Here is a 24,763-nt window from a genome sequence, read left to right as displayed (position 1 = left end):
CAAATTTCAAGTCACAATACTTAGAAATCATACAGTACCTGAAAAGGGGAAGGTAAACTATTTTACAGTTAGTTAGTAAAACTGAATTCCACATGAGCTAAAAAAATTCATGATCAGTTTCTGGTACAATTATTACAACTTTAATCCAAATTTATTAGTCTAAAAAATAAAAGTTTTAAAACTGCAGTAGATTCAGTGAAGACAAAGCCAAACAGTGAAAAAAATTAAGATAGCGCAAAACAATAGTACAAGGTTGTTTTTTAAATTTTATTTTAATTTTTTTTATGGTTTGCAATGCCTAAATGGCTTAGTGTTTATTTTTATGATTTGACTTCCAGTATTAGAATGTGTGTCAAGAGGGTAGGTATTGGGGATTCAACCCAGGGCTTCATGACCACACACTCTCCACTGAGCTATAGCCCCAGTCCTTTTTTTATTTTATTTATTTATTCATTTATTTACCTTCCCCCTCAACCCAGTACTAGGGATTGAACACAGAAGCATTCTACCAATAAGCTACATCTGCAGTCCTTTTTATTCTTTATTTTGAGACAGGGTCTTGCTAAGTTGCCCAGGACATTCTCAGACTTGAGATCCTCTTGCCTCAGCCTCCTGATTTGCTGGGATTATAGGCACGCATCCACACCAGGATTATGGGTATGTGCCACCATGTCCCACTAAAAATATTTTTTTAAAAACCTAATACTTGAACTTCTTTTGCATTCAGTCAGGTCCCAGTCAACTTCACCTACAACCCCTGTGTCCATCTGTATTAATTATCAGGCTCCAAGTGAGGAAGGAATCACTTTTATGGAACCTGTTAGAGTGAAAGACAGAAAGCACTTTTCAGTCTATGATTTCCAAATACATTACTACATAAGTCTCTGAGCAGGTGAAGTACTTGCAGTCATCAGGCAGTGCAAACAAAGGAAAATCTCATCTACTAATCACATAGAGATTGAGCTGTAAGTGCTTCTTGCTGTAACCTGACCTGCCTGACCCTAAGGACAAGCTTCTATGATAGCCTGAACCTCAATAACAAGCACAGCCCAGCATGTTACATGTTTGAAATATAGAAAAATAAAAAGACCTAGACCCAGCCAGACGAAGCAGGCAGGCTAGTAAATTCAGTGTACATAGGTGTTATCATTACACAGCCAAACTAAAGGGGAGAGGTGGGCATGACAGTGGCACTGGAGGAAAGGGCCTTTAAAGACAGAGAGAGAAATCCCTCTGTAGGAAATGAGCTAAGAAGATGCATTTCCTGAAGAACTTCAGAGAAAGTCATTAAAACAAGTTCTTCAATCACACATCAGAGACTGAAAGAGCACACTTGGGGGCATTCACAAGACAATTTCCATACAGAACATATTTGCCATCATTTTACAATCCTACATGCAGGTAAGGCAAGGTTCTGTGATTTTCTTCAACAAAAGAACAAGCCTGCAACTAAGTTTGCAAGAAAGTGTACAGCACCCCCTTTCTCTGTAAACAACTAAGGATCTATGCATGTCAGCACCACACATAGCTGGCCTTTGATGGTTACCCTCCACAATGAGGTGCCACATCTTCTGCTTCTTGGAGCCACTAACAGCCAAGTGCAAGGGTGCATGAAAATTCACAGGTAGGTGGAGATGAGCTGACAAAGATGCCCCACTTCTGACTACTTAGGGCAGTATGGGACCTCCAAAGACACTGTGCTGCCATGTGACTCACATTTTTTCTCCTTTGACAACATTCACACTCAAATACTCAGGTCACAGCAAAGAACTTGACATCAAACTGTACACACAATCCAGTAGTCTTTTGTCCGGTGACCCTACCTCCATGGGGAGACTCCCGGATGTCCCAAATGAGAACCCGACCATCATCTGAAGAGCTGGCAAAAATGTTGTCATTTACTGGGCTCACTGATAAGCCATATACTGCATCTTCATGAGCAAACACATCCAAGGTCTCGCTGCTGAGAAACAGAGAGCAAGAGAGAGGCACACAGGCACACACATACACACAAACATAGCACAGAGTCCCAGCTCTCTGGCACCTAGGGTGCAGTCTCTCTTCTTAGGAGAAAGTCAGCCTAGCTAAACCTAAAGGATACTGTATTTCCTAAAAGGTAAATGTTCAACTTTCAAATGAAAAGAAAAAGTACTATCAAAGCACTATTTTTATAGATTTCATAAGTATTTTAAAAGTGACTCGATGGTGAAGTTTTGTTTTTTTATTTATTACAGAATGCATCTGTTTATGTCCAGATTTGAGGGTGGTATTTGATTTCCAAAAAGCAAAGGAAAGCTTTAAAGCAGGCTGAATTGATATAGCAGAAGTGGGAGAGAATCTTCTAGCAGTCTGGCATGCTGATTAATAGCACAGATCTACCCAGACTGCCTAAGTTTAGATCCTAGCATCACTTGACTTTAAGTTACTTAACATCTCTGTGCCTCTGTTTCCACTTCTGCAATGTAGATCACACTATCCTTCACAAAATGATTGAGGGTTAAATGAATTAATACTTACAAAGCACTTAGAATGATGTCTGGCACATGAAAGTAAGAAGTCAATAAATATTAGCTGTGATTATTATTAAATATTATTTCTCATCCTCTTTCAATCATTCCCTTAAAATTTTCACCTAAAAAAACTAATTTCATACCAACTCTGCAAATTCCTTTTTCTTTTTATAAATCAAAACTTTATTTCAAAATTATTATGGAATGTATTTAGAAAAGGACCAATGTTTCATGTTGTTTTCTTCAAAAGATAAAAACAATTTTGGTCGAAAGAGATATTTTCCTCTCTTCCTGTGAAAAAAGTCAATCACCTTCACACACCAACAACATATTTACCTTTCAACATCATGAAGGATAACTTGCTCATCATTTCCTGTAAAGGAAAAAAAGTAGAATCTGATAATTCCTGCTAGTTGGCCCCTATCCACATTACATGAAGAATTTAAGTTCTCAGGGTAAAAATATGAATAGTCAGTGTTAATACAAATTAGGAGTTTTACTAAGAAAAGGTTTATAATAATTTAAGGATAGGACATTCTTTATCTTTTTAAAATATTTATTTTTTAGTTGTAGTTGGACACAATACCTTTGTTTTATTTATTTATTTTTATGTGGTGCTAAGTATCTAACCCAGGCCTCGCACACACTAGGCGAGCACTCTACTGCTGAGCCACAACCCCAGCCCCAGGATAGGACATTCTTACAGAGATTTTTAAAAACTTAAGCGTAATAAGGGATAACATAATAACTGTTCCCAAAATGTAGTATTTAGTGGATTAGGAAAAACCTTCAAGGAAATTGTAAATGATCTAATAATTCATTCACCCAAATTAGCTTCCTGTCCATCACCAGCAAAACACTCCTTAACTATGAACCTGGAATGAAATCTCTAACATTTTTATGCCTCAGCTGTTTATCTGAAAATAGAGATAATAACTGCTTCTACTTCATAGGGCTACTGTGAGCATATGAGTCTGTAAAAGCATTCAAAATAGGGCAGAACACTTGATAAGTCCCCAATAAATATCTGCTACTATTCCTATCCTCTTTATATTTTATAGCATTAAAATTTGATGGTAATGTGATTTTAAATGATGGGAAAGTTTTTCTCTACAACATTTTTCTTTTGCAGTTCTCCTCATTCCATTAAAGGATCTAAAAACAGTACATTCATTATACATCTTCAAATGGTTCATATAGCTAAAATATAAAAATCTAAATATGCAAAAGCAGAGAGTAAAAAAATATCCTACTGTATGCTTAAATACACAACCAACAGTCACTTAGATAGAAAGGTACAAAGAGCAGTAAAGATGTGGCTAGGGTCATCTTAAATTTCAAAGCCTTAGCTGTAAATTCTACCATGAAATCAATAAACCCATACTGGTGCCTTCTTGGTGCCAGGCACATGCTAGGTATTGGGAGAATTATAAGATTAAGACTCTGCCCAGTCCTTGAGGAACTGATAGTCCAATTGCACTATTAAGGTGGAAGAACAATATGAACAAAAGGCACAAGGGTAAAATACTATAGTGCATATGCACAGTAGTTTAGTGGACTAAGTACATTTCATGGGCAAGGGAAATAGGCTAGGGATAGACTGGGGTTTAGACTGTAAATGGTGGGCACTGTAGGTCAAGAATTCACATGGTCAAATCTTTATTTTTAAATGAAAATTTATAAAAGAAATGCATGAGAAGGAGGGTTAGCGATTGGTGGCAAAAATCACACAAGGCCAATGCAATTGTTGAGGCCAAAGATGAGGACTTAAATCAAGGCAGTGGGAATAGAAAAGATGAGGACCTAAATCAGGGCAGTGGGAATAGAAAAGATGAGGATCTAAATCAGGGAAGTGGGTATAGGAAAAAAAAAAAAAAAAACAGAAACTAAAGGATGAGTAGAAAGAGCTTTTGAGATAGATCTGACAGGACTTTGTGACTGACTATATATGCAAATGACAGAAAGGCAGGTTTGAGGAGGAATTTCAAATGAACCATTTAAAATTGCCATTTGTATAAGGCCATTTTTATATGGCCAAAGTCAGCAGTTTTTTCTATCTTAGTATTCTGTTGCTTTTTTTTTTTTTTTTCAGTGCTGGAGATTAAACTCAGGGCCTAACATGGTAAGCAAGTCTGAACTATATTTCCAGCCCAATATTTAAATTGCTTTTAGAAAATAGGTAGACATTCAATGGTAAAATATGTAGCTCCAAATGAAGATCAGGGCTAAAACTGGAACAGAGAGGGGTGGTTGATGAAGCCATCACCAAGAGGTTAACTTTAGCACCAGCCATTCCAATTGTTCCCTAACACAATGCTTTTCAAACAAGGGTCATGACATCAAATTAAGTCACAGCCAACATCTTTTTTTTTTTAATGCCTTTATTTATTTATTTTTATGTGGTGCTGTGGATCAAACCCAGGCCTTTGCACGTGCTAGGCAAGCACTCTACTGCTGAGCCACAACCCCAGCCCACAGCCAACATCTTTAAAAATAAAACAGAATAAAAAATAAGGCTGGGTGCAGTAGCACATGCCTATAATCCCAGTGACTCGGCAGGCTGAGACAGGAGGATCGTGAGTTCAAAGCCAGCCTCACCCACCCCAAGAGGCTAAGCGACTCAGTGAGACCCTGCCTTTAAATCAAATACAAAATAGGGCTGGGGATGTGGCTCAGTGATTGAGTGCCCCTGAGTTCAATCCCCAGTACCAAAAATGAAATAAATGTTTCAAATGTATGTGTGTATGTGTGTGTGACAGAGAGAGAGATATGTGTTCATGTGTACCAGAGCCCAACATGAAAGATTTCTGCCAAAGAGGAAGAAAGGAAGGTTAGGAAGAAGGAGTGTGAGAAAGAGAGAGAAGAAAGGAAGGAGAGAGAAAGACAAACCCTAAATCACATATCTAAACTGCTAAAAAGACATGCTAGAGTAAACTAGTAATACCACAGTTCAATTAAGATACAGGAAGAAAAATAGGAATTATTTAAATTCTTTTCTCTAAAATTCCAACCATAGTGAATTTCCCTCAAAGGAATTTCCCTTTTTCTCACCTCCAGAGAACACTTTGGTGTTTCCACTGTTGAAAGCCAGGCAAAAAATGTTGGAATGGTGTTCTCCTTTCAGTTGTATGGGCTTGACTCTGGAGTGGATCGCTTGTTCCATATGCCACAGCAGAACCCGACGGTCATCTCCTCCTTGAGAAGGAAGTTAAGAGTCTAGGGTTAAAAGAGCTGGCATTTGGCTTTGCCAGTCTCAAATATCATTCTTTCCAAAACTCCACCTCCCCAACTCCATAAGATTCTGATGGTACCTTACACCCAGCACTCTCCCCACTTAACCATGGGGTACATGACCTCTAGGCCACTCACTCTCTCCCATGAATCAAATATTAAATAATATAGAAATTGAAAGGGATAAGTGCTGATATTGAAACTCACTCACCCTGAAAGCAATCCTGTTTCTGTCTTTCCGGAGACCCAGTTGTTTAAATTGTTACCTAGAATCTTTCTAATAAGGTCCTTTTTTCTCCCCTAGTCTAACAGAATCAAAGGTAATTTTTATTACTTGAAGCCAAAGAACTCTGAAGTAATATTTCTAACATAATAGCCTTCAAAGCAACCACTTTTGATATGCTTTCATTGACTAAAGGATAGTGTACAAATGACAACTAAAAAACTACCTGACTCTAGTAGGTGCCAGACAAAACCCAGTTCTCATGATCCTTAGACGGGCTCTTACCTTCACAAAATTCCCAACAGTCTGAACTAAATAAGCAATATTACAATGCATGAGCTACCTCCTAGAGAATGAGAACACATATGGTCTATATATTCTCTCTCTCTCTTTTTTTTTTTTGCGGGGGGAGAGGTAGTACTGGGGAACAGTACCTCCCATATGCTAGGTAAGTACTCTATCACCAAGTTACATCCCACTATATTTATATTTGAAGATGTGTTAAAAATGTCTGGAAGGATTAATATATTTAACAATGGTTACTTCTAAGGAATAGAATTAGAAAGTAGAAGAAAGCTTGATTTTTAAAAATTTGGCATTGTTTGACTTTTTAAAATAAGCCAACAAGATATTCTTTTCCCGATAAAAATGTAAATGACAACAGGAGCAAATCAGCAAACTCTGTACCTCTGCCTCTCCACCTCTATTCAATTAAAAAAAAAAAATACCCAGCCAGGCTAGGTATGTAGCTCTATAATGTGCTTATGTGCTTAGTATGCATAAGGCCCTGGGTTCCATCCCTGTCACCATATTTTGTGTCTGTGTATGTGCAGTACTGGGGATTGAACCATGGGGCACTATACCACTGAGTTACACCCCAGCCACCCCCCTCCCCACTTTTTCTTTTGGTGGGCAGTACTGAGGATTGAACTCCGGGGCACTCTACCACTGAGCCACACCCCCAACCCTATTTTGAATTTTTATTTTGAATTTTTATTTAGAGACAGGGTCTCACTGAATTGCTTAGCGCCTTGCTTTTGCTGAGTCTGGCTTTGAATCACGATCCTCCTGCCTCAGCCTCCCAAGCCGCTGGGATTTACAGGCCTGTGCCACTGCACCCAGCCCTGGAAGCACACTAAAAAAATAAATACAATAACCACAAATTATAGCACATCCACACAAGGGTATACCATGAAGTATTAAGTCAGTAGATACGAGCTAATGTGGAGAGATAGCCAAAGGTCTTTGTTAAGAGGAAAAAATAAGTGTAAACAGTATAGGTACCACAACTACTTTTGTAAAACAAATTTTTAAAAAGCTCCAGGACAGCAAGAACCTTGTCAGTTTTGTTAACTGTGGAATCTCCAGTATCTAATCAAGGCACCAGAGAGTAGATATTGAATGAAGGGGCTTATACTTGTGTATCTATGCTTATATTTTATATAGCTATATCAAGATGGTTATAAAGAAATTGTTTATAGTGAGCATTATAACTGCTAGGCCAGAATTGGGAGACCTTTTGGTAGTCAAATATATATAATACGAAATTTAGCCATTTTTACTATTTTTTTTTTTGAGAGAGAGAGAGAGAGAAAGAGAATTTTAATATTTATTTTTTAGTTTTCGGCGGACACAACATCTTTGTTTGTATGTGGTGCTGAGGATCGAACCCGGGCCGCACGCATGCCAGGCGAGCGTACTACCGCTTGAGCCACATCCCCAGCCTTTTTTTTAAAGAGAGAGAGAGAGAGACATTTTTACCATTTTTAAGTGTGCATTTGTGTTGTTGTGCAATCATTAACACCATCCACCTCCAGAACTCTTTTATCATCACAAACTGAAATTCTAAGGAACATTAATTTCTCCCAGCCCCTAGTAACCACTATTCTACTTTCTATCTCTATGAATTTGACTATTCTAGGTACCTAATATGTATAAATCAGATTCAAAAGGATAAAACACTTATAACTTTTTAAATATTCATCTTTATTGTAGCATGCATCAGAAATTTTACACCTTTATTAGACTAAATAGTATTCTGAGTTTTATATGCTTTTATACACATATTTTGTTTAGTCATTCATCCACTGATGCACATTTGGGCTGTTTCTATATTTTGGCTACTGTGACTAGTGTTACTTAGAACATGAGTATACAAATATCTCCTTATGAACTTGCTTTCAATTATTTTGAATATATATATACTATTAAGGAATTTGGGGGTTTTGTTTGTTTTCTTTTGTTTTATTTAGTATTAACGATTGAACCCAAGCAATGCTAAGTAAGCTATCTATCACTGAGCTACATCCCTAGCCCTTTTTTAATTCCTATTTTAAGACAGGGTCTAAGTTGCTCAGGCTGGCCTTAAACTTCAATTCTACTGCTCCAGTTTCCCAAGTAACTGGGATTACAGCATGGGAAACTTTTATGTTTTAATTTTTACATTATTTCATCCTATATTACAACTTGACCTTGTTCTTAGACATATTTTCTTTTACAATTAAAATTAATAGAAGGTGGGCTGGGTTGTGGCTCAGTGTTAGAGCACTTGCCTGGCAAGTGCAAGGCGCTGGGTTAAATCCTCAGCACCACATAAAAAACAAATAAATAAAATAAAAGTAGACATATTTTCTTTTACAATTAAAATTAATAGAAGGTGGGCTGGGTTGTGGCTCAGTGTTGGAGCACTTGCCTGGCAAGTGTGAGGCGCTGGGTTCAATCCTCAGCACCACATAAAAAACAAATAAATAAAATAAAAGTATGCTATCTATCTACAACTAAAAATATTTTTTAAAAAATTAATAGAGCAGGGCTGGGGTTGTAGCTCAATGGTAGAGTGCTTGCCTCATACTATGAGGCACTGGGCTCAATCCTCAGCACCACATAAAAATAAATAAAGACACTGTGTCCATCTACAACTGAAAAATATTTTTTAAAAATTAATAGAGCATACTACACACACACCCAAGAAGATACATTGTTAGTAGGACTGCAAATTAGTGTGACCACTCTGGAAAGCTGTATGGAGATTTCTCAAAAAACTAGGAATGGAACTACCATTTGACCCAGATATCTATCCCACTCCTCTGTATATATTCAAAGGATTTAAAAGAAATATACTGGGTTGGGGTTGTGGCTCAGTGGTAAAGCACTTGTCTAGCATGTGTGAGGCACTGGGTTCAATTCTCAGCACCATATATAAATAAACAAATGAAATAAAGGTCCATCAACATCAAAAAAATATTTAAAAAAAAATAAAATAAAATAAAAAATAAATAAAAGAAATATACTACACTGACCCAGCCATATCTATGTTTACAGCAGTTCAATTCACAATAGCTAAGCTATGGAACCAACTGAGGTGCCCTTCAACAGATGAATAGATAAACAAACCATGGTATGTATACACAATGAAATATTACTCAGCCATAAAGAAGAATGATTTTATGACATTTGCCAGTAAATGGATGGATCTGGAGACTATCGTGCTAAGTGAAATAAGTCAACCCCCAAAAGCCAAAGGTCTAATGTTTTCTCTGATATGTGAAAGCTAATCCATAATAAGATGTGTGGGTGAGGGATATCAGTGGAATAGACAAAGGGAAATGAAAGAAAGGGAGGAGGGATGGGATAAGGAAAGACAGCGGAATGAATCTGACATAACATTCCTATGTACATATATGAATATACCACAGTAAATCTCACCATTGCATACATTCACAATAAAATTAATTAAAAAATAACTATAAGTAAATGGCAGAAAGAACAGGGAGCAGAGTGTGGAAAGAAGGGAAGGGAAGAGGAAGGGGTGGAATTAGAACAAGATATACTCCATGCTTTTATAATTATGTTAAAATGGATTCAACTGTGCTGGGGCCATGGCTCAGTGGCAGAGGGCTTCCTCGCACATGTGAGGCACTAGATTCTATCCTCAGCACCACATAAAAATAAATAGATATTGTGTCCATCCGTAACTAAAAATAAAAAATAAAAAAGAAGCAACCTCCAAAAAGAAAAGTTGAGAATTGGTAAATAAAGTTTCTAACCTAAAAAAAAAGGCGGGGGGAATTCTACTGTCATGTATAACAAAAAGAAACAATAAAATTTTTAAAAATTTTAAAAATAATTCCTTTGTTTCATGAGTTTTCTCTTCCTTTCACTGTCAGGCAAGATCAAGTTCTATATTCTCCTCTGAAGTATCATTTTCTACCAGATTCATGTCTCAAGTGTGGCCCACAGCATTCTGTGTTTACGACTTCTATACTTCAACTACAACTTCTCTGGCCTGGGAAAGAATCTAAATTCTTTACCTCATACAAATTTACCACGGTGTAAAACATCAAGTTAATTATGAAAATAATGGTTTGGAGTCTTTATTGTTTTATTTTAATGAAAATTACCGATCTAGACATGCTGTGAACACTTCAGTTTTCCATAGTCCACATTCTTATTGCTTGCCCCCAACAATGTAGCCATGAGTCAGGGACTTATTACCACTTCTGCTATTGTGTTTTTTTATATTAAAGAAATACTTTATACCCATGTCTCTATCAAAAATTGAAAATTAAAGAGAGGCCATATGTTTTTTTCTATTTGCTCATGTTTCTAATCTCCCTACACCCTCAGTTTCATCAAATATAAAATGGTGACCATAACAGTTCTTGTACTCGTACAGATTTTATAGATTGAAAGTCGAGTGCAAAGGAGTTAAGTAACTTACCAAGATCATCCAGTAAGGAAAGTGGTTGAGCAAGAAGTTCATTAAGACTCCAAGGCCCTCACTCTTCACCACTACTATTAACTATCTTACAGTTCAAAAAATGAATCATAACTGACAAAGAAAATTCATCTGATGGACAACTGAAGGAATTCTCTGCCTTGTAACACACTTCAAAAATGTCTAGGTATGATTAAAAGAGCAAAGAAGTAAAATGGGAAGCAAACTTAACTGGAGTAAAATAAGGGTCCTGGATGGGACTGCCTGAAAGTTTAAGGTGCTAGCAATGCACAAAACTGGCAATGGGTTATCTAAAATATATAAAGAATTCCTAGAATATTTATTTATTTATTGGTACTAGAGATTGAACCCAGGGGCACTTTACTCAGAGATACATTCCCAGGCCTTTTTTTTTTTTTTTTTTTGTACCAGGGATTGAACCCAATGGTGCTTAACCACTGAACCACATCCCAAACCCTTTTTTGTATTTTACTTAGAGATAGGGTCTTGCTGAGTCACTTAGGGCCTTGCTAAATTGCTGAGGCTAGCTTTGAACCCACGATCCTCCTGCCTCATCCTCCGAAGCCACTGGGATTACAAGTGTGAGCCACCATGCCTGGCTCTCTAACTTGATTTTGGACCCAATACAATCCCAATGAAACTCCCAGAAAGCTATTTCATGAATATTGACAAACTGATTCTAAAACTTACATGGCAAAAGACTGGAACAGACAGCACAATATGGAAGAAGAACAACAAAGTTGGAGGGCTGACACTACCTGACTTCAACACTGAGAGGGTAAAAATAGCCAGCATAAATACCATCAAAGTAACAAAGGCAAAATATGGAGGCAAAGATTTCTCTCAACAAATGTGCTGGAACACATGAACACCCACAAGTGAAAAATTAACTCTAAATACAGACCTTAAACCCTTCATAAAATTCAAAATGGATCATAGAACCAAGTATAAAATGCAAAACTACAAAACTCCTAGAAGATAACAGGAGAAAATCTAGATGACCTTGGGTATGATGATGACTTTTTTAGAAATAACACCAGGGGCTGGAGATGTGGCTCAAGCAGTAGCGCGCTCGCCTGGCATGCGTGCGGCGCAGGTTCGATCCTCAGCACCACATGCAAACAAAGATGTTGTGTCCGCCGAATACTAAAAAACAAATATTGAAAAAAAAAATTTCTCTCTCTCTCTCTCAAAAAAAAAAAAAAAAAGAAAAGAAATAACACCAAAGGTATTATTCACGTAAGAATGGATAAGCTAGACTATTTAAAATTAAAAACTTTTATTTTATAAAGACAATGTTGAAAGAATGAGAAGACAAGCCACAGAGCAGGGGAAAATATCTGCAGACATAACTGACAAAGGACCGATATCCAAAATATACAAAGAACTTATAAAACTAAACAATAAGAAACAAACAATGGGATTAAAAAAATGGTCCCAAGACCTAAACAAATACGTCACCAAAGAATATATACAGATGAGAAATAACCACATGAAAATATGTCCCACACATATTCCCTGTCATCAGGGAAATGTAAATTAAGATAAGATACTACTATATATTTCTTAGAATGGTCTAAACCTGGAATACGGATGACACCAAATGTTAGCGGGAATGTGGAGCAATAGATACTCTCACTGTATACAACATTCTGGAAAAGGCAAAATTATGGAGAGAGCAAAGAGATCAGCAAGTACTAGGTGGGGAACGGTGTGAATATGTATAACACAGGTTTTTTTTTTTTTTTCTTGGTGGTACTAGGGAGTAGAACCCAGGCCCTTGTGCATGCCAGGTAAGCACTCTACCATATTGTGTCCATCTACAACAACAACAAAAAATTTTTAAAAAGAGAGAAATGGAAAAATTGCAGTATCTTTTCATTTTGCTGCGAACCTAAACCCACTCTAAAAATCTGTATAATCCTAAAATAAAAAAAATAACAGACTGGAAGTAAATTTAACAAATCAACATTTGGTCAAATTTGACTGATCTCTCTCTATATATACTTCTTTAATTTAAATCTTTCATATTAAGGAACTATCACTATATTTATAAGTTATAATAATGGCATTGTGGTTAAGAAAGAAAAAAAAGTCCTTATCAGTTAGTGATGCATATAGAGATGGGTGATATTGTATATACTTAGAATTTCTTTTAAAAGGTGCCAAAAAGAAAGAAAGTAAAGAGGAAAAGGTGATTAACACAAATGTATGCTTAAGGATTTCAATAATAAAATATTTTGGATTTTTTTAATGTTCATAAGAGAAAAATAAAACAAGACTCGGCAAAATAGGCTTTGGATACCCATGGAAAAAGTAACCAAGGACATCTCTATATTTATTCAGTAAATCTTTTTTTTAAATATTTTTTAGTTGTTGATGAACCTTTATTGTATTTATTTATATGTGGTGCTGAGAATCGAACGCAGTGTCTCACACATGCTAGGCAAGTGCTCTACCGCTGAGCCACAACCTCAGCCCCATATTCAGTAAAACTTTTAACAGCACAATTCTTCTTGAATTGGAGGAGCTGAAGAAAAAATGTTCAGCAGGGCACAGTGGCACATGCCCATAATCCCAGCAGCTAGGGAAGCAGGAGGATCACAAGTTCAAAGGCAGCCTCAGAAACTTAGCAAGACCCTGTCTCATAATCAAAAATAAAGGGCTGGGATTGTGGCTCAGCGGTAGAGTGCTTACCTAGCACATGTGAGACCCTGGTTTCAATCCTCACCACCACATAAAAAAATAAAATAAAATAAAGGTATTGGGGCTGGGGTTGTGGCTCAGCGATAGAGCACTCACCTAGCACATGTGAGGCCCTGGGTTTGATCCTCAGCACCACATAAAAATAAATAAATAAAATAAAATAAAGGTATTGTGTCCACTACAACTGAAAAATAAATATTAAAAAAATAAACTAAAAAGGGCTGTGGATATGGTTTAGTGGTTAAGTGTCTTGGGTTCAATGCCTAGTACAAAAAAAAAGTTCAATTAAAAACGGAGACTAGGCACAGAGGTACATACCTATAATTCCAGCTACTTGGAAGGCTTAGGCAAAGGGACTGTAAATTTGAGGCCAGCCTGGGTAATTTAGTGAAACCCTACCTCAAAATAAAAAAAAATTTAAAAAGGGCTGGGGATGTGGCTCGGTGGTACAGTGCTTGCCTAGCATGTGCAAGACCCTGGATTCAATCCTCAGTACCATGAGGGGGTGGGGGAATGGGAAACAGCATATATTTATTTGCACTCAAAAGTTGTAGCTTAAGATCTTCCTCCATCACCCAAACAGCACTATGTTTAATGTTCACTCCAGGCATTTATAGGATGATTTACTTTTACCAAGTACTTAGTAATTCAAAATGTATGGCTATTTGTTGAATGCCCTGGATCACTTACAATGACATGGTCTTAGTACTTAACATGATGATGACAGCCCAAGTCCATGGGAGATTAGAATCAATGAGGCAAAAATTATCACTGTGGCAGCAACCACCTCTTCACTTTGTCCTCCAAAGTATAAGAAGACAAAATGCATCTCCCCATACCCTTCCTGCATTTCCTTAGGCAAAATATTAACAGCCCTGTGCAAAGACAATCATTTTTAACCATTTGTTGGCATTAAAACTCTGGGTGCAAAGTGAGACCTAGACTGAAACTACTGGGCTGCTTTTAAGCAGCAGAGGGAGCAGGACAGCTGTGTCCAAACCTCTAACCCCACAAAGCACAGGAGGGCTGTTGAAGCAAAGATAAGCCATTACAGGATGCAAAAGAAGTTCTATAGTTCTGCCCCTCTGAATCACTAGTCAATTAGAAAATGGGAAAATTATTATAAAGGTCCACAAAGAGAGACTCACCTGCAAATAGTACAAATGAAGAATACGACAAAATTAAGGCAGCTGTTGAGTCGGGCAGTTGGGTGCTTATGGGGCCATCCTCAGTAAAGACAGCCCAGTCCCAGACTCTCCAGAGTCTCTGAGACCTATCAGGAAGGCCAGGACTTTCAACTCCGTGCTGGTGCTAGTGCTGGGACTGGGGCCAGTGCTAGGCAAAGGACAAGCAAAGGCTTGTCTCTCAGAGCTGATATTCTCACAATTGTTTAGCTTCAATTTATCTGGGTAGGCCAAGAGAACGTAGCTACTCTGATTCTGATTAATTTCATTTTGCACTAAAATCACTAATTCATCAAAAAACAGTACTATAATCACATGTGGAAGCAGTTTTGCAGTTACAAAAACCTTTATATAGCCAGGTATGGTGGTACACACCTGTAATCCCAGCTATTTGGGAGGCTAAGGCAGGAAAATCCCCAGTTCAAGATTGAACTCAGCAAATTAGTAAGACCCTGTACCAAAATAAAAACATAAATGGAGGCATAATTCAGTGATAAAGCAGCCCTGGGTTCAATTGCCAATACCAGAAAAAAAAAAAAACTAACAAAATACATATTTTAAATGTGCCCTTTCTGGGCTAGGGGTATAGCTCAGTTGGTAGAGTGCTTGCCTCACATGCACAAGGCCCTGGGTTCAATCCACAGCACCCCAAAAATTAAAAAAAAAAATTAAAACATGCCCTTTCCCAAAGGTCCTGAGCTCAAAGCAGAAACTATGAAAGTCCTTATACCATACTTTAACAAAAGTATTCTTATTTTATAGCTGGAAAAGCTGAGACATAGAAGAATTTGAGTTTCCTCAGTCAGTCAGTCAAGCTGGGTACAGTGGCGCACACTTGTGATCCTAGCTATTTGGAAAACTGAGGCAGAAGGATTACAAGTTTGAGGCCATCGTGGGCAATTTATCAAGACCAGCTCAAAATAAAATAAAAAGGACTGGGGATGTAGCTCAGTAGTAGAGTACCCTTAAATTCAATCCCCAGTACCACACATAAAAAAGGCAGCCAAGCCCATGACAGGACTGAGGGATTGTTTAATGAGGAGAGTTTCAGTTCTTCAAGATGAAAAAGTTCTGATGATGATGATGGTTACAAAATAATGCATTAAATGCCACTGAATAGTAAGTACACTTAAAAATTGTTAAAAGGGTAAATTTTGTATTATATACATACATTATTTTTAAACACAATTTTTTGTTTTTTGTTTCTTGGGATTGAACCCAGGGGTGCCTTCTCACTGAGCTACATCCCTAGTACTTTTTATTTTTTTATTTTGAGACAGGGTCTCACTAAATTGCTGTGAGTCTCAGCAAGTTGCTGAGACTGGCCTTGAACTTGCAATCCTCCTACCTTAGCTTTTGGGATTACAGGCATGTACCACTGCACCCAGCTTTTTTTTTTTTTTTTCCTTCTTCTTTGGAACTAGGGATTGAATCCAGGGATGCTTAACCACTGAGGCACATCCCTAACCCTTTTTAAGTTTTATTTTGAAAGAGGGTCTCTCTTAGTTGCTTAGGACCTTGCTAAACTGCTGAGGCTAGCTTTGAACTCATAATCCTCTTGCCTCAGCCTCCCAAACTGCTGGGATTACAGTCATGAACCACTGCACCTAGCTTGCCCCCAGTTTTTTTTGCCACAATTTCATGCCTGTACTATGTAGCCAAAAATAAATAAAGCCTGATTCTGACATGGAATGATCTCTATGATCTAAAGTGTTAGTGACTGTATTAACTATTTAATACACTATTTAGTCACTATTTAGTGACTGTATTAATTATTTAATAATAATAATAATAAGTTAACTGTATTAACTATTAACATTATTTTCTTTTAGTAAATGGCACCATGGGATTAGATCCAGGGTTCAAGATAGGACAAAAGTAATGCTATAGAAGTTTACAGAAATAAAAATGCCTAGATTCGAATCCTGATTTCACCATCTATATGTGTCCTTGAGTAAGTTATTCCACTTATTTAAGCCTCTGTCAGATAAGATAAAGAAAATGCCAACAACCAGGGTTGTTATATTAAGTGAGATAATATATAAAAGCACTTATCTCAGTGTGACCCATATTAGCTATACACACCCCTCAAAACATCCTACTTTCTCTGAAGCATCATCTATGAATTTATCTCAATCTTTCAAACTCTTGTTTTATATCACATAAGAGTATGAACAGCATGCGATATTTTAATGAAAATATGAGCAAATTTATGCATGGTAGGACAGATTCGATATGGTTAACAGAGCTCCCAGGAATAGCAAACTTTACTTAATATCCTTTTATGTTGTTAAAGATTATTTTTTCTAACCTATAAAAATTTAAGGAAAGTCAGTCTGTCTTTCTGCTCTGCCTATGTGTTCCTTCTTTTCAATGAGTACACTCCGTGAAGCCAAGCCCCCTTGTGTCATCCACACCTCTCCTGAGTTCCAGAAGCAGCAGTGTGACAGAGAGGCAGAGTCTGTGTGCCACACAGCCAGCTACAGGAGTGAATAGGAAATAAGTCTCTTTTGTTATTTTTCTAAAGCTGAAAACAGACATTTACACAGAAGTTCACTCACCTGATTTTGACATGGAATGATCTCTATGATTTAAAGTGTTAGTGACTGTATTAACTATTGAAACATTATTTTCTTTTAGCAAATGGCACCATGGGATTAGATCCAGGGTTCTAATACATGTCATTGAAACCTAGCTTCTGGGGTAAGGATTATATAGGTCCTTTTTATAGATAAGGACCAGAGAAGCAAAATGACTTGCTAATAGTCCAAGTAGCTGGACCTGGAGCCTAAAACCAAGTTATATCCATTCATTGTATCATGCTGAGGCCAGAATACCACCTAGAATTCCAAATGAGGATGTTCTGCAGCTTTATACAAAAAAAGAAAAGTATTTTCCGTTTTGTATACATTTTTTTTTCTAGAAATGCCTCACACTTCACTGGCTTTTTTTCAATTTTGATGACTTTTAAGTGTAGAGTTTGGTGGCATGAACTATATTCACATTAGCACACTGTTATCTAACCATCACAATTATTTGTCTCCAAAACTTTTTCATCTTCCCAAACTGAAATTCTGTAAACACTAAATAATCACTCCCCATGCCCTTGACAATCACCATTCTTCCCCTATAAATACCATTTCTGTCTCCTTACTTTACTTACTCTCAGTACATCATATAAATACATGTCCTTTTGTGACTGGTTTATTTAGCTTAGCACAATGTCTTCAGAATTCACTCATGCTGTAACATTTGTCAGAGTTTTGTTCCTTTTAAGGGCTGAATAACATTCCATTGTATGTATAGTCTATATTTTGTTTACTCATTCATTCATTGATGGACACTTGAGTTGCTTTTACTTTTGGGCTACTGTGAATAGCGCTGCTATGAATATAGATCTGCAAATAACTTGAGCCAGGCACAATGGCGCACGCCTATAAAATAAGGCTTGGTATGTGGCTCAGTGGTAGAGTACCTTGAGTTCAATCCCTGGTACCAAAAATCAAAACCAAAACAAATACCTGTTTTAAGTCCCTGATTTCCATTCCTTTGGGCATATATCCAGATGTGAAATTGTTGGATCATACAGTAATTATTCTGTGATGGGGTTTGTTTTGTTGCAGTAAAAAGGAATCAAACAGTCTACCACTGAGCTACAGTCTCAATCTTTTTTTAAATTTTTGAGACAGTCCCGCTAAATTGATGAGGCTGGCTTGAATTTGTGATTCTCCTCCTTCCCTAGTTCCTGGGATTACAAATGTGTGCCTGGCTGTGTTTGTTTTTGAGAAACTGCCATAGGGTTTTCTACAGTGACTGCATCATTTTATATTCCCACTAGCAATGCGCAATGATTCAAATTTCTCCACATCCTCAGCAACACTTGGTTCTTTTCTGTCATCCTAATAGGTATAAAATGTTTACTGGCCTTTTTGACCTTCAAGTAAATAGCCTAGCAAGGAGTAATGCTGCCCAACTATAATGCCAGCTACTTGGGAGGCTGAGGCAAAAGGATTCATTCAAAGTCAGCCTTGGCAACTTAGCTAGACCCTGTCTCAAAATAAAAATAAAAAGGGCTAGAGATGTAATTTCAGTGGTAAAGTGGCCCTGGGTTCAATCCCCAACACTGCAAAAATAAATACATAAATAACCTAAGGGGTTGGGGATGTGGCTCAAGCAGTAGCGTGCTCGCCTGGCATGCGTGCGGCCCAGGTTCGATCCTCAGCACCACATACAAACAAAGATGTTGTGTCCGCCGAAAACTAAAAAATAAATAAAGAATCTAGATAAAAATATACCTTTAAAAAAATAACCTAAGTAACTATTAAGTCCTTATTTTTTTTTGAGAGAGAGAGAATTTTTTTAATATTTATTTTATTTTTATGTGGTGTTGAAGATCGAACCCAGCGCCCCGTGCATGCCAGGCGAGCACGTTACCGCTTGAGCCACATCCCCAGCCCATTAAGTCCTTATTGACATCTTGGAGTACCTCATTCTACAAGGACTTTGAGTTATTATTCTTTATTACTCTACATTTATCTACCAGGAATTCAGTTACTATTTTTATGCTCACTCCCCCCAAACAAAAAGTTACCTACAGTTTATCCATACTGGAAGCATTCACTACCTAAAGAAACTAACTTCATATGTAAATTTGCGAAATTTTATATATATTCTGTCCTCAAATCAATTACAAAAACAACAAGAGCACTAATCTCTATTTACCCAAGCCTGACACTTCTATAATTCAACCTGTTTTATAGATAAGTGTAACAAGGCAGCACAGCATTCAAAACCACAGGCTTAGAAGTATACAGATTGACTTCTCCAATATTGCTACCATTTATTAGCTGTATACCTTTAGGCGAGAGTACTTAACCTCTCTAAACTGCAGTCTTCCCACTTGTAAAATAGAGAAAACTACCTATTTCATGGTATTATTGTTAGGATTAGTGAAATAGATCTGTGTAAAAACTTGGCTGGAGCCTGACAATATTAAGAGTAAGGATAAACCAGGCACTATGGCACATACCTGTAATCCCAGCAACACGGGAAGCTAAGGAAGGAAGATCAAAAGTTTGAGGCCAGCTCTGGCAACTTAGCAAGACCCTGTCTCAAAAAATAAAAGGGTTGAGGATGTAGCTCAATGGTAGAGCAAACCTGGGTTCAATTCCCAGTACAAGGAGGAAAAAAAAAGTAGGGCTCAAACTTCTGAAATTTGGAGACTAGATTATCAGATACCTTTATTACCTCCTTAAGAGAGGGCCTCTAATCTAAGGCTAAGATACGTACCCAAATGCAAATAAGGTAACTAGGAAATAATCTCAGAAGGCATTAGGAGAATGTGATTATTTTAACAAAGAAAGTTACAAACTACTAAATTATGCTATAATCTGCCTAAAGGAAGACTGTAAATGACCACAACTTAAGACAAAAATATTCAGCTTCATTGGTTATCAAGGCCAGTTATATAAGAATTTACGTAATAATAAATTTATTAAGTGACACTATTTTTCATATACTGGCTGATCTGGCAAATATGAAATAATATCTAGCAATAGATGATGTGGAGATAATAAACTGGTACAAGTGTAAATAAATTAGTTCAACAAGCTTGGAGGGCCATTTGGTAATATATGTAATATATATCAAATATATTTTTATGTTTTTATTAGTGCATTATAGTTATACATAATAGTGGGGTTCATTTTGACACATTTATAAATGCATAAACATAATTTGCTCCATTTTCAATCACTAGTACTTTCCCTTTCTCTCTTCCCCTGATCTCCTTCCTCTGCTCTACTGGTCTTCTATTTATTTACTGTTTTTTTTTAGTTGGTGCATTATACATAAAAGTGAAATTAATTTTGACATTCAAGCATGCACATAGATAGCATAATTTGGTCAATTTCCTTCTGCAGTTCCACCTCTCCCACCCCCTCCTTCCCTCTATCCCATTCTTCTCCTTTGTTGTTCTCCTATTTTCATGATCATTCCCGTCTTTTTCAATTCCTTATTCCTCTCTAGCTTCCACACAAAACATTTGACCCTTGAATTTCTGAGTCTGTCTATTTCACTTAGCATGATATTCTCCAGCTGGCAAATGACAAAATTTCATACTTCTTTATAGCTGAGTACAACTCCATTGTAGATATATATCACATTTTCTTTATCCATTCATTCATTGACAGAAACCTAAACTGGTTTCATAACTTGATAATTATGAACTGCACTGTTAAAAATATTGGAATGCAGGTATCACTACAGTATGTTAAGTTCAGCTCTTTTGGATAAACCAAAGGAGTAGAATAGCTAGGTCATTCCTAGTCTTTTGAGGAACCTTCATACTGCTTTTCAAAATGATTTATACTAATGTGCGGTCCTACCAACAATGTGTGTTCTTTTCTCCCCATTTTCTCTCTAGAATTTATTATTTATATTTTTTATACTTGCCATTTTAACCAAGGTGAAATGAAAAGTCAGTGTGGTTTTGATTTACATTTCCTTGATTGCTAAGGATATTGAACATTCTTTTTCCATACATTTGTTGGCTGTTTAGATTTCTTCAAGAAATGTCCTGTTTAGTTCATTTGCCCATTTACTGATTGGGCTATTTGGTTTTTCAGTGGTAAGTTTGTTGTTGTTTTTAGTTCTTGTTCTTTGTTTTTGTCTTGGTACCAGGGGATTGAACCCAGGTTCAATTCCCTGGTACCAAGTCCTTTTTACTTTGAGACAGATTCTTGCTCAGTTGTTGAAGCTGGCCCCAAACTTTCCATCCTCCTGTCTCAGCTTCCCAAAGTTACTAGGATTATAGGTGTATGCCACTGCACCTGATTTGGTGGTAAGTTTATTGAATTCTTTATATATACTGTATATCAATCTTCTGTTGGACGAGTAGCTGATAAAAATTTTCTCTTATTCTGTAGGTTCTCTTTTCATGATTATTTCCTTTGTTGTGCAGAAGCCTTTTAATTTGATGCCATTCCACTTATTCTTTTTTCTCTTTTAATATTTTTAGTTGTAGATGGACATAATAACCTTATTTTATTTACTTATTATGTGGTGCTGAGGATCAAACCCTACCCTCAGCTATCACTGAGCTACAACCCTAGCCCATTATTCTTAATGTTATTTTCTGAGCTTTAGGAGTCCTACTGAAGAAATCATTGCTACAATCTGTATGTTGACCCTATGTTTTCTTCTAGCATTTGCAAAGTTTCTGGTCTAATTCCTAGGTCCTTGATCCATTTTAAGTTTGCTTTTTGCAGAGTGAGAGACAGGGATCTAGATTTATTTTTCTACCTATGAATATCCAGTTTTCACTGTACCATGTGTTTAAAAGGCTCTCTTTGAGAGAGCGCAATAAAGCGCTCACCTAGCATGTGTAAGGCACTGAGTTCAATCCTCAGCAACACATTAAAAAATGAATAAATAAAATAAAAGTTATTGTGTCCAACTACAACTAAAAAAAAAAAAAGCTCTTTTTTCTCCAACACATATTTTTGGCACCTTTGTCAAGAGTCAGATGATTCTATCTATGTATGTTTGTCTCTGTATCTTCTATTCTGTTCCACTGGCCTATATGTCTATTTTTATGATGGTTCCATGCAGTTTTTGTTACTACAACTCTGTAGTACAATTTGAAGTCAGATATTGTGACACTACCAGCATGGCTTTTTTTCTGTAATCCCAGCAGCTCAGGTGGCCGAGGCAGGAGGATCGCAAATTCAAAGCCAGCCTTAGCAACTTGGCGAGGCCCTAAGCAACTTAGAGAGAGCCTATCTCAAAATAAAAAGGACTGCGGATGTGGCTCGGTGGTTATGCATCCCTGAGTTCAATTCCCAGTACCAAAAAGAAAAAAAAATTACTTTGGCTATTCTGGGTCTTGTATGCTTCCAAATGAATTTTAGGACGTTTATTTGTTTGTTTTTGATAAGGGGAATTTATCTAAAATACTCTTTCCTTTTCTAACTACATATCTGTTTAAGGCTAAATTTTCTTCATATATTCTGACTAAGTCTCTGTGTCATAACAAATTAATATATGAATGTTATCTATTATGACAGACATAATAGAAAGAGATTTGGGAAATTTAACAATGGCATTCTTATCACTTATTTTATTTTGGAAAAAATATTTTTCCATTAAAATATTATCTTAAAGTTCATTATTATTAGCATTAAATAAGTAAATTTTTAAGCTTTCTCAGTTTTTTAGAAAAAAAATTTGTAGCTGTAGATGGACAGAATGCCTTTTTATTTTGTTTATTTTTATGTGGTGCTAAGGATAGAACCCAGTGCCTCACACATGCTAGGCAAGCACTCTGCCACTGAGCTAAATTAGCCCCAGCCCAATCTTTCTCAGTTTTAAATTCTAATACAATAAAAACCATAGATACAATTCCCATAAACTGAAGTTCTTTTGGGTCTTCAATGATTTTTAAGAGTATGAAGATGTCCGACTTCTGACTTCTTCAGTTTGGATACTGTTGCTTTAAAATAGTGGTTTTCAACCAAGATGATTTTACTGCCCAGGGAGCATCTGACATACCTAGAGACATTTGTGGTTGTCACAACTGGGGAGATACTACTGGTGAACTGAGTAAAAACCAGTGATGCTGCTAAACATCCTATAATGCACTAGACAGCCTACTTGAACAAAGATCTATCCAGCCCCAAAATCAATACTGTAGAAGTTGAAAAATCCTGTTTTAGAAGAATATCTATGACATGAAAGAAATAATAAATTTAACAAGTTGTGAAAGTCAAGATGCCTAATTCCAATTTCATTTTTAAAATATATATATATGCATATTTAAAAAGGCTAAAATATGTCCCAAATGTTAACAATGGTCATCCCAAGTAGGCAGAATTACTTCTTTTTTTTCTTTAAATCAAATTTCCTGTTATTACCACATTTTAAAAAATTATGAATGGATAGAAGAGCCTGTCTTCTAAGTATCATATTCTGATGATTTGTATGATTCAACAGTACATTTACAAAAGTAAAGAATTAGTGACCTGAACAGACACTTCTCAGAGGAGGACATACAATCAATCAACAAGTACATGAAAAAATGCTCACCATCTTTAGCAGTCAGAGAAATGCAAATCAAAACCACCCTAAGATACCATCTCACTCCAGTAAGATTGGCAGCCATTATGAAGTCAAACAACAACAAGTGCTGGCGAGGATGTGGGGAAAAGGGTACACTTGTACATTGCTGGTGGGACTGCAAATTGTGCAGCCAATTTGGAAAGCAGTATGGAGATTTCTTGGAAAACTGGGAATGGAACCACCATTTGACCCAGCTATTCCCCTTCTCGGTCTATTTCCTAAAGACCTAAAAAGAGCATGCTACAGGGACACTGCTACATCGATGTTCATAGCAGCACAATTCACAATAGCAAGACTGTGGAACCAACCTAGATGCCCTTCAATAGACGAATGGAATGGATTAAAAAAATGTGGCATTTATACACAATGGAGTATTACTCTGCGTTAAAAAATGACAAAAATCATAGAATTTGCAGGGAAATGGATGGCATTAGAGCAGATTATGCTAAGTGAAGCTAGCCAATCCCTAAAAAACAAATGCCAAATGTCTTCTTTGATATAAGGAGAGTAACTAAGAACAGAGTAGGGAGGAAGAGCATGAGAAGAAGATTAACATTAAACAGGGACGAGAGGTGGGAGGGAAAGGGAGAGAGAAGGGAAATTGCATGGAAATGGAAGGAGACCCTCATGGTTATACAAAATTACATACAAGAGGAAGTGAGGGGAAAGGGGAAAAAAAAAACAAGGGGGAGAAATGAATTACAGTAGATGGGGTAGAGACAGAAGATGGGAGGGGAGGAGAGGGGAGGGGGGATAGTAGAGAATAGGAAAGGCAACAGAATACAACATACACTAGTATGGCAATATGTAAAACAGTGGATGTGTAACCAATGTGATGCTGCAATCTGTATACGGGGTAAAAATGGGAGTTCATAACCCACTTGAATCAAAGTGTGAAATATGATATGTCAAGAACTATGTAATGTTTTGAACAACCAACAATAAAAATTAAAAAAAAGAATTAGTAACATGTCAAGGAACAAAAGCTCCTCCAACAGAACTACGAGGACACTAAAAACAGGTTCTTAAGGCCTCAACACAGTAAGGGCACACA

General features: G+C 36.8%; 1 protein-coding gene across 4 annotated transcripts in view; it reads right to left on the bottom strand.

The window, feature by feature from the left end:
* Dcaf5 (DDB1 and CUL4 associated factor 5) overlaps nucleotides 1–24,763 on the bottom strand; it is a 100,350-nt gene that overhangs the window by 62,768 nt on the left and 12,819 nt on the right. For all 4 annotated transcript variants that reach the window (XM_046461166.2, XM_058584542.1, XM_046461165.2 and 1 more), the window contains exons 2-4: nucleotides 5,562–5,705; nucleotides 2,847–2,883; nucleotides 1,824–1,963 (exon numbers count right to left, since the gene is read on the bottom strand). In XM_046461166.2, the coding sequence (XP_046317122.1) occupies nucleotides 1,824–1,963; nucleotides 2,847–2,883; nucleotides 5,562–5,673 (289 nt within the window). In that variant the 5' untranslated portion in view covers nucleotides 5,674–5,705. The remainder of the gene's footprint in view (nucleotides 1–1,823; nucleotides 1,964–2,846; nucleotides 2,884–5,561; nucleotides 5,706–24,763) is intronic.

The sequence above is a fragment of the Marmota monax genome, unplaced genomic scaffold (genome assembly GCF_021218885.2).
Source record: "Marmota monax isolate L192 unplaced genomic scaffold, Marmota_monax_Labrador192_F-V1.1 WCK01_AAM20220418_F8-fsc00001, whole genome shotgun sequence".
NCBI classification, from domain to species: Eukaryota; Metazoa; Chordata; class Mammalia; order Rodentia; family Sciuridae; genus Marmota; species Marmota monax.
The sequence above is the reverse complement of the archived record's forward strand: the minus strand, read 5'-3'. Positions and strand labels throughout refer to the sequence as shown.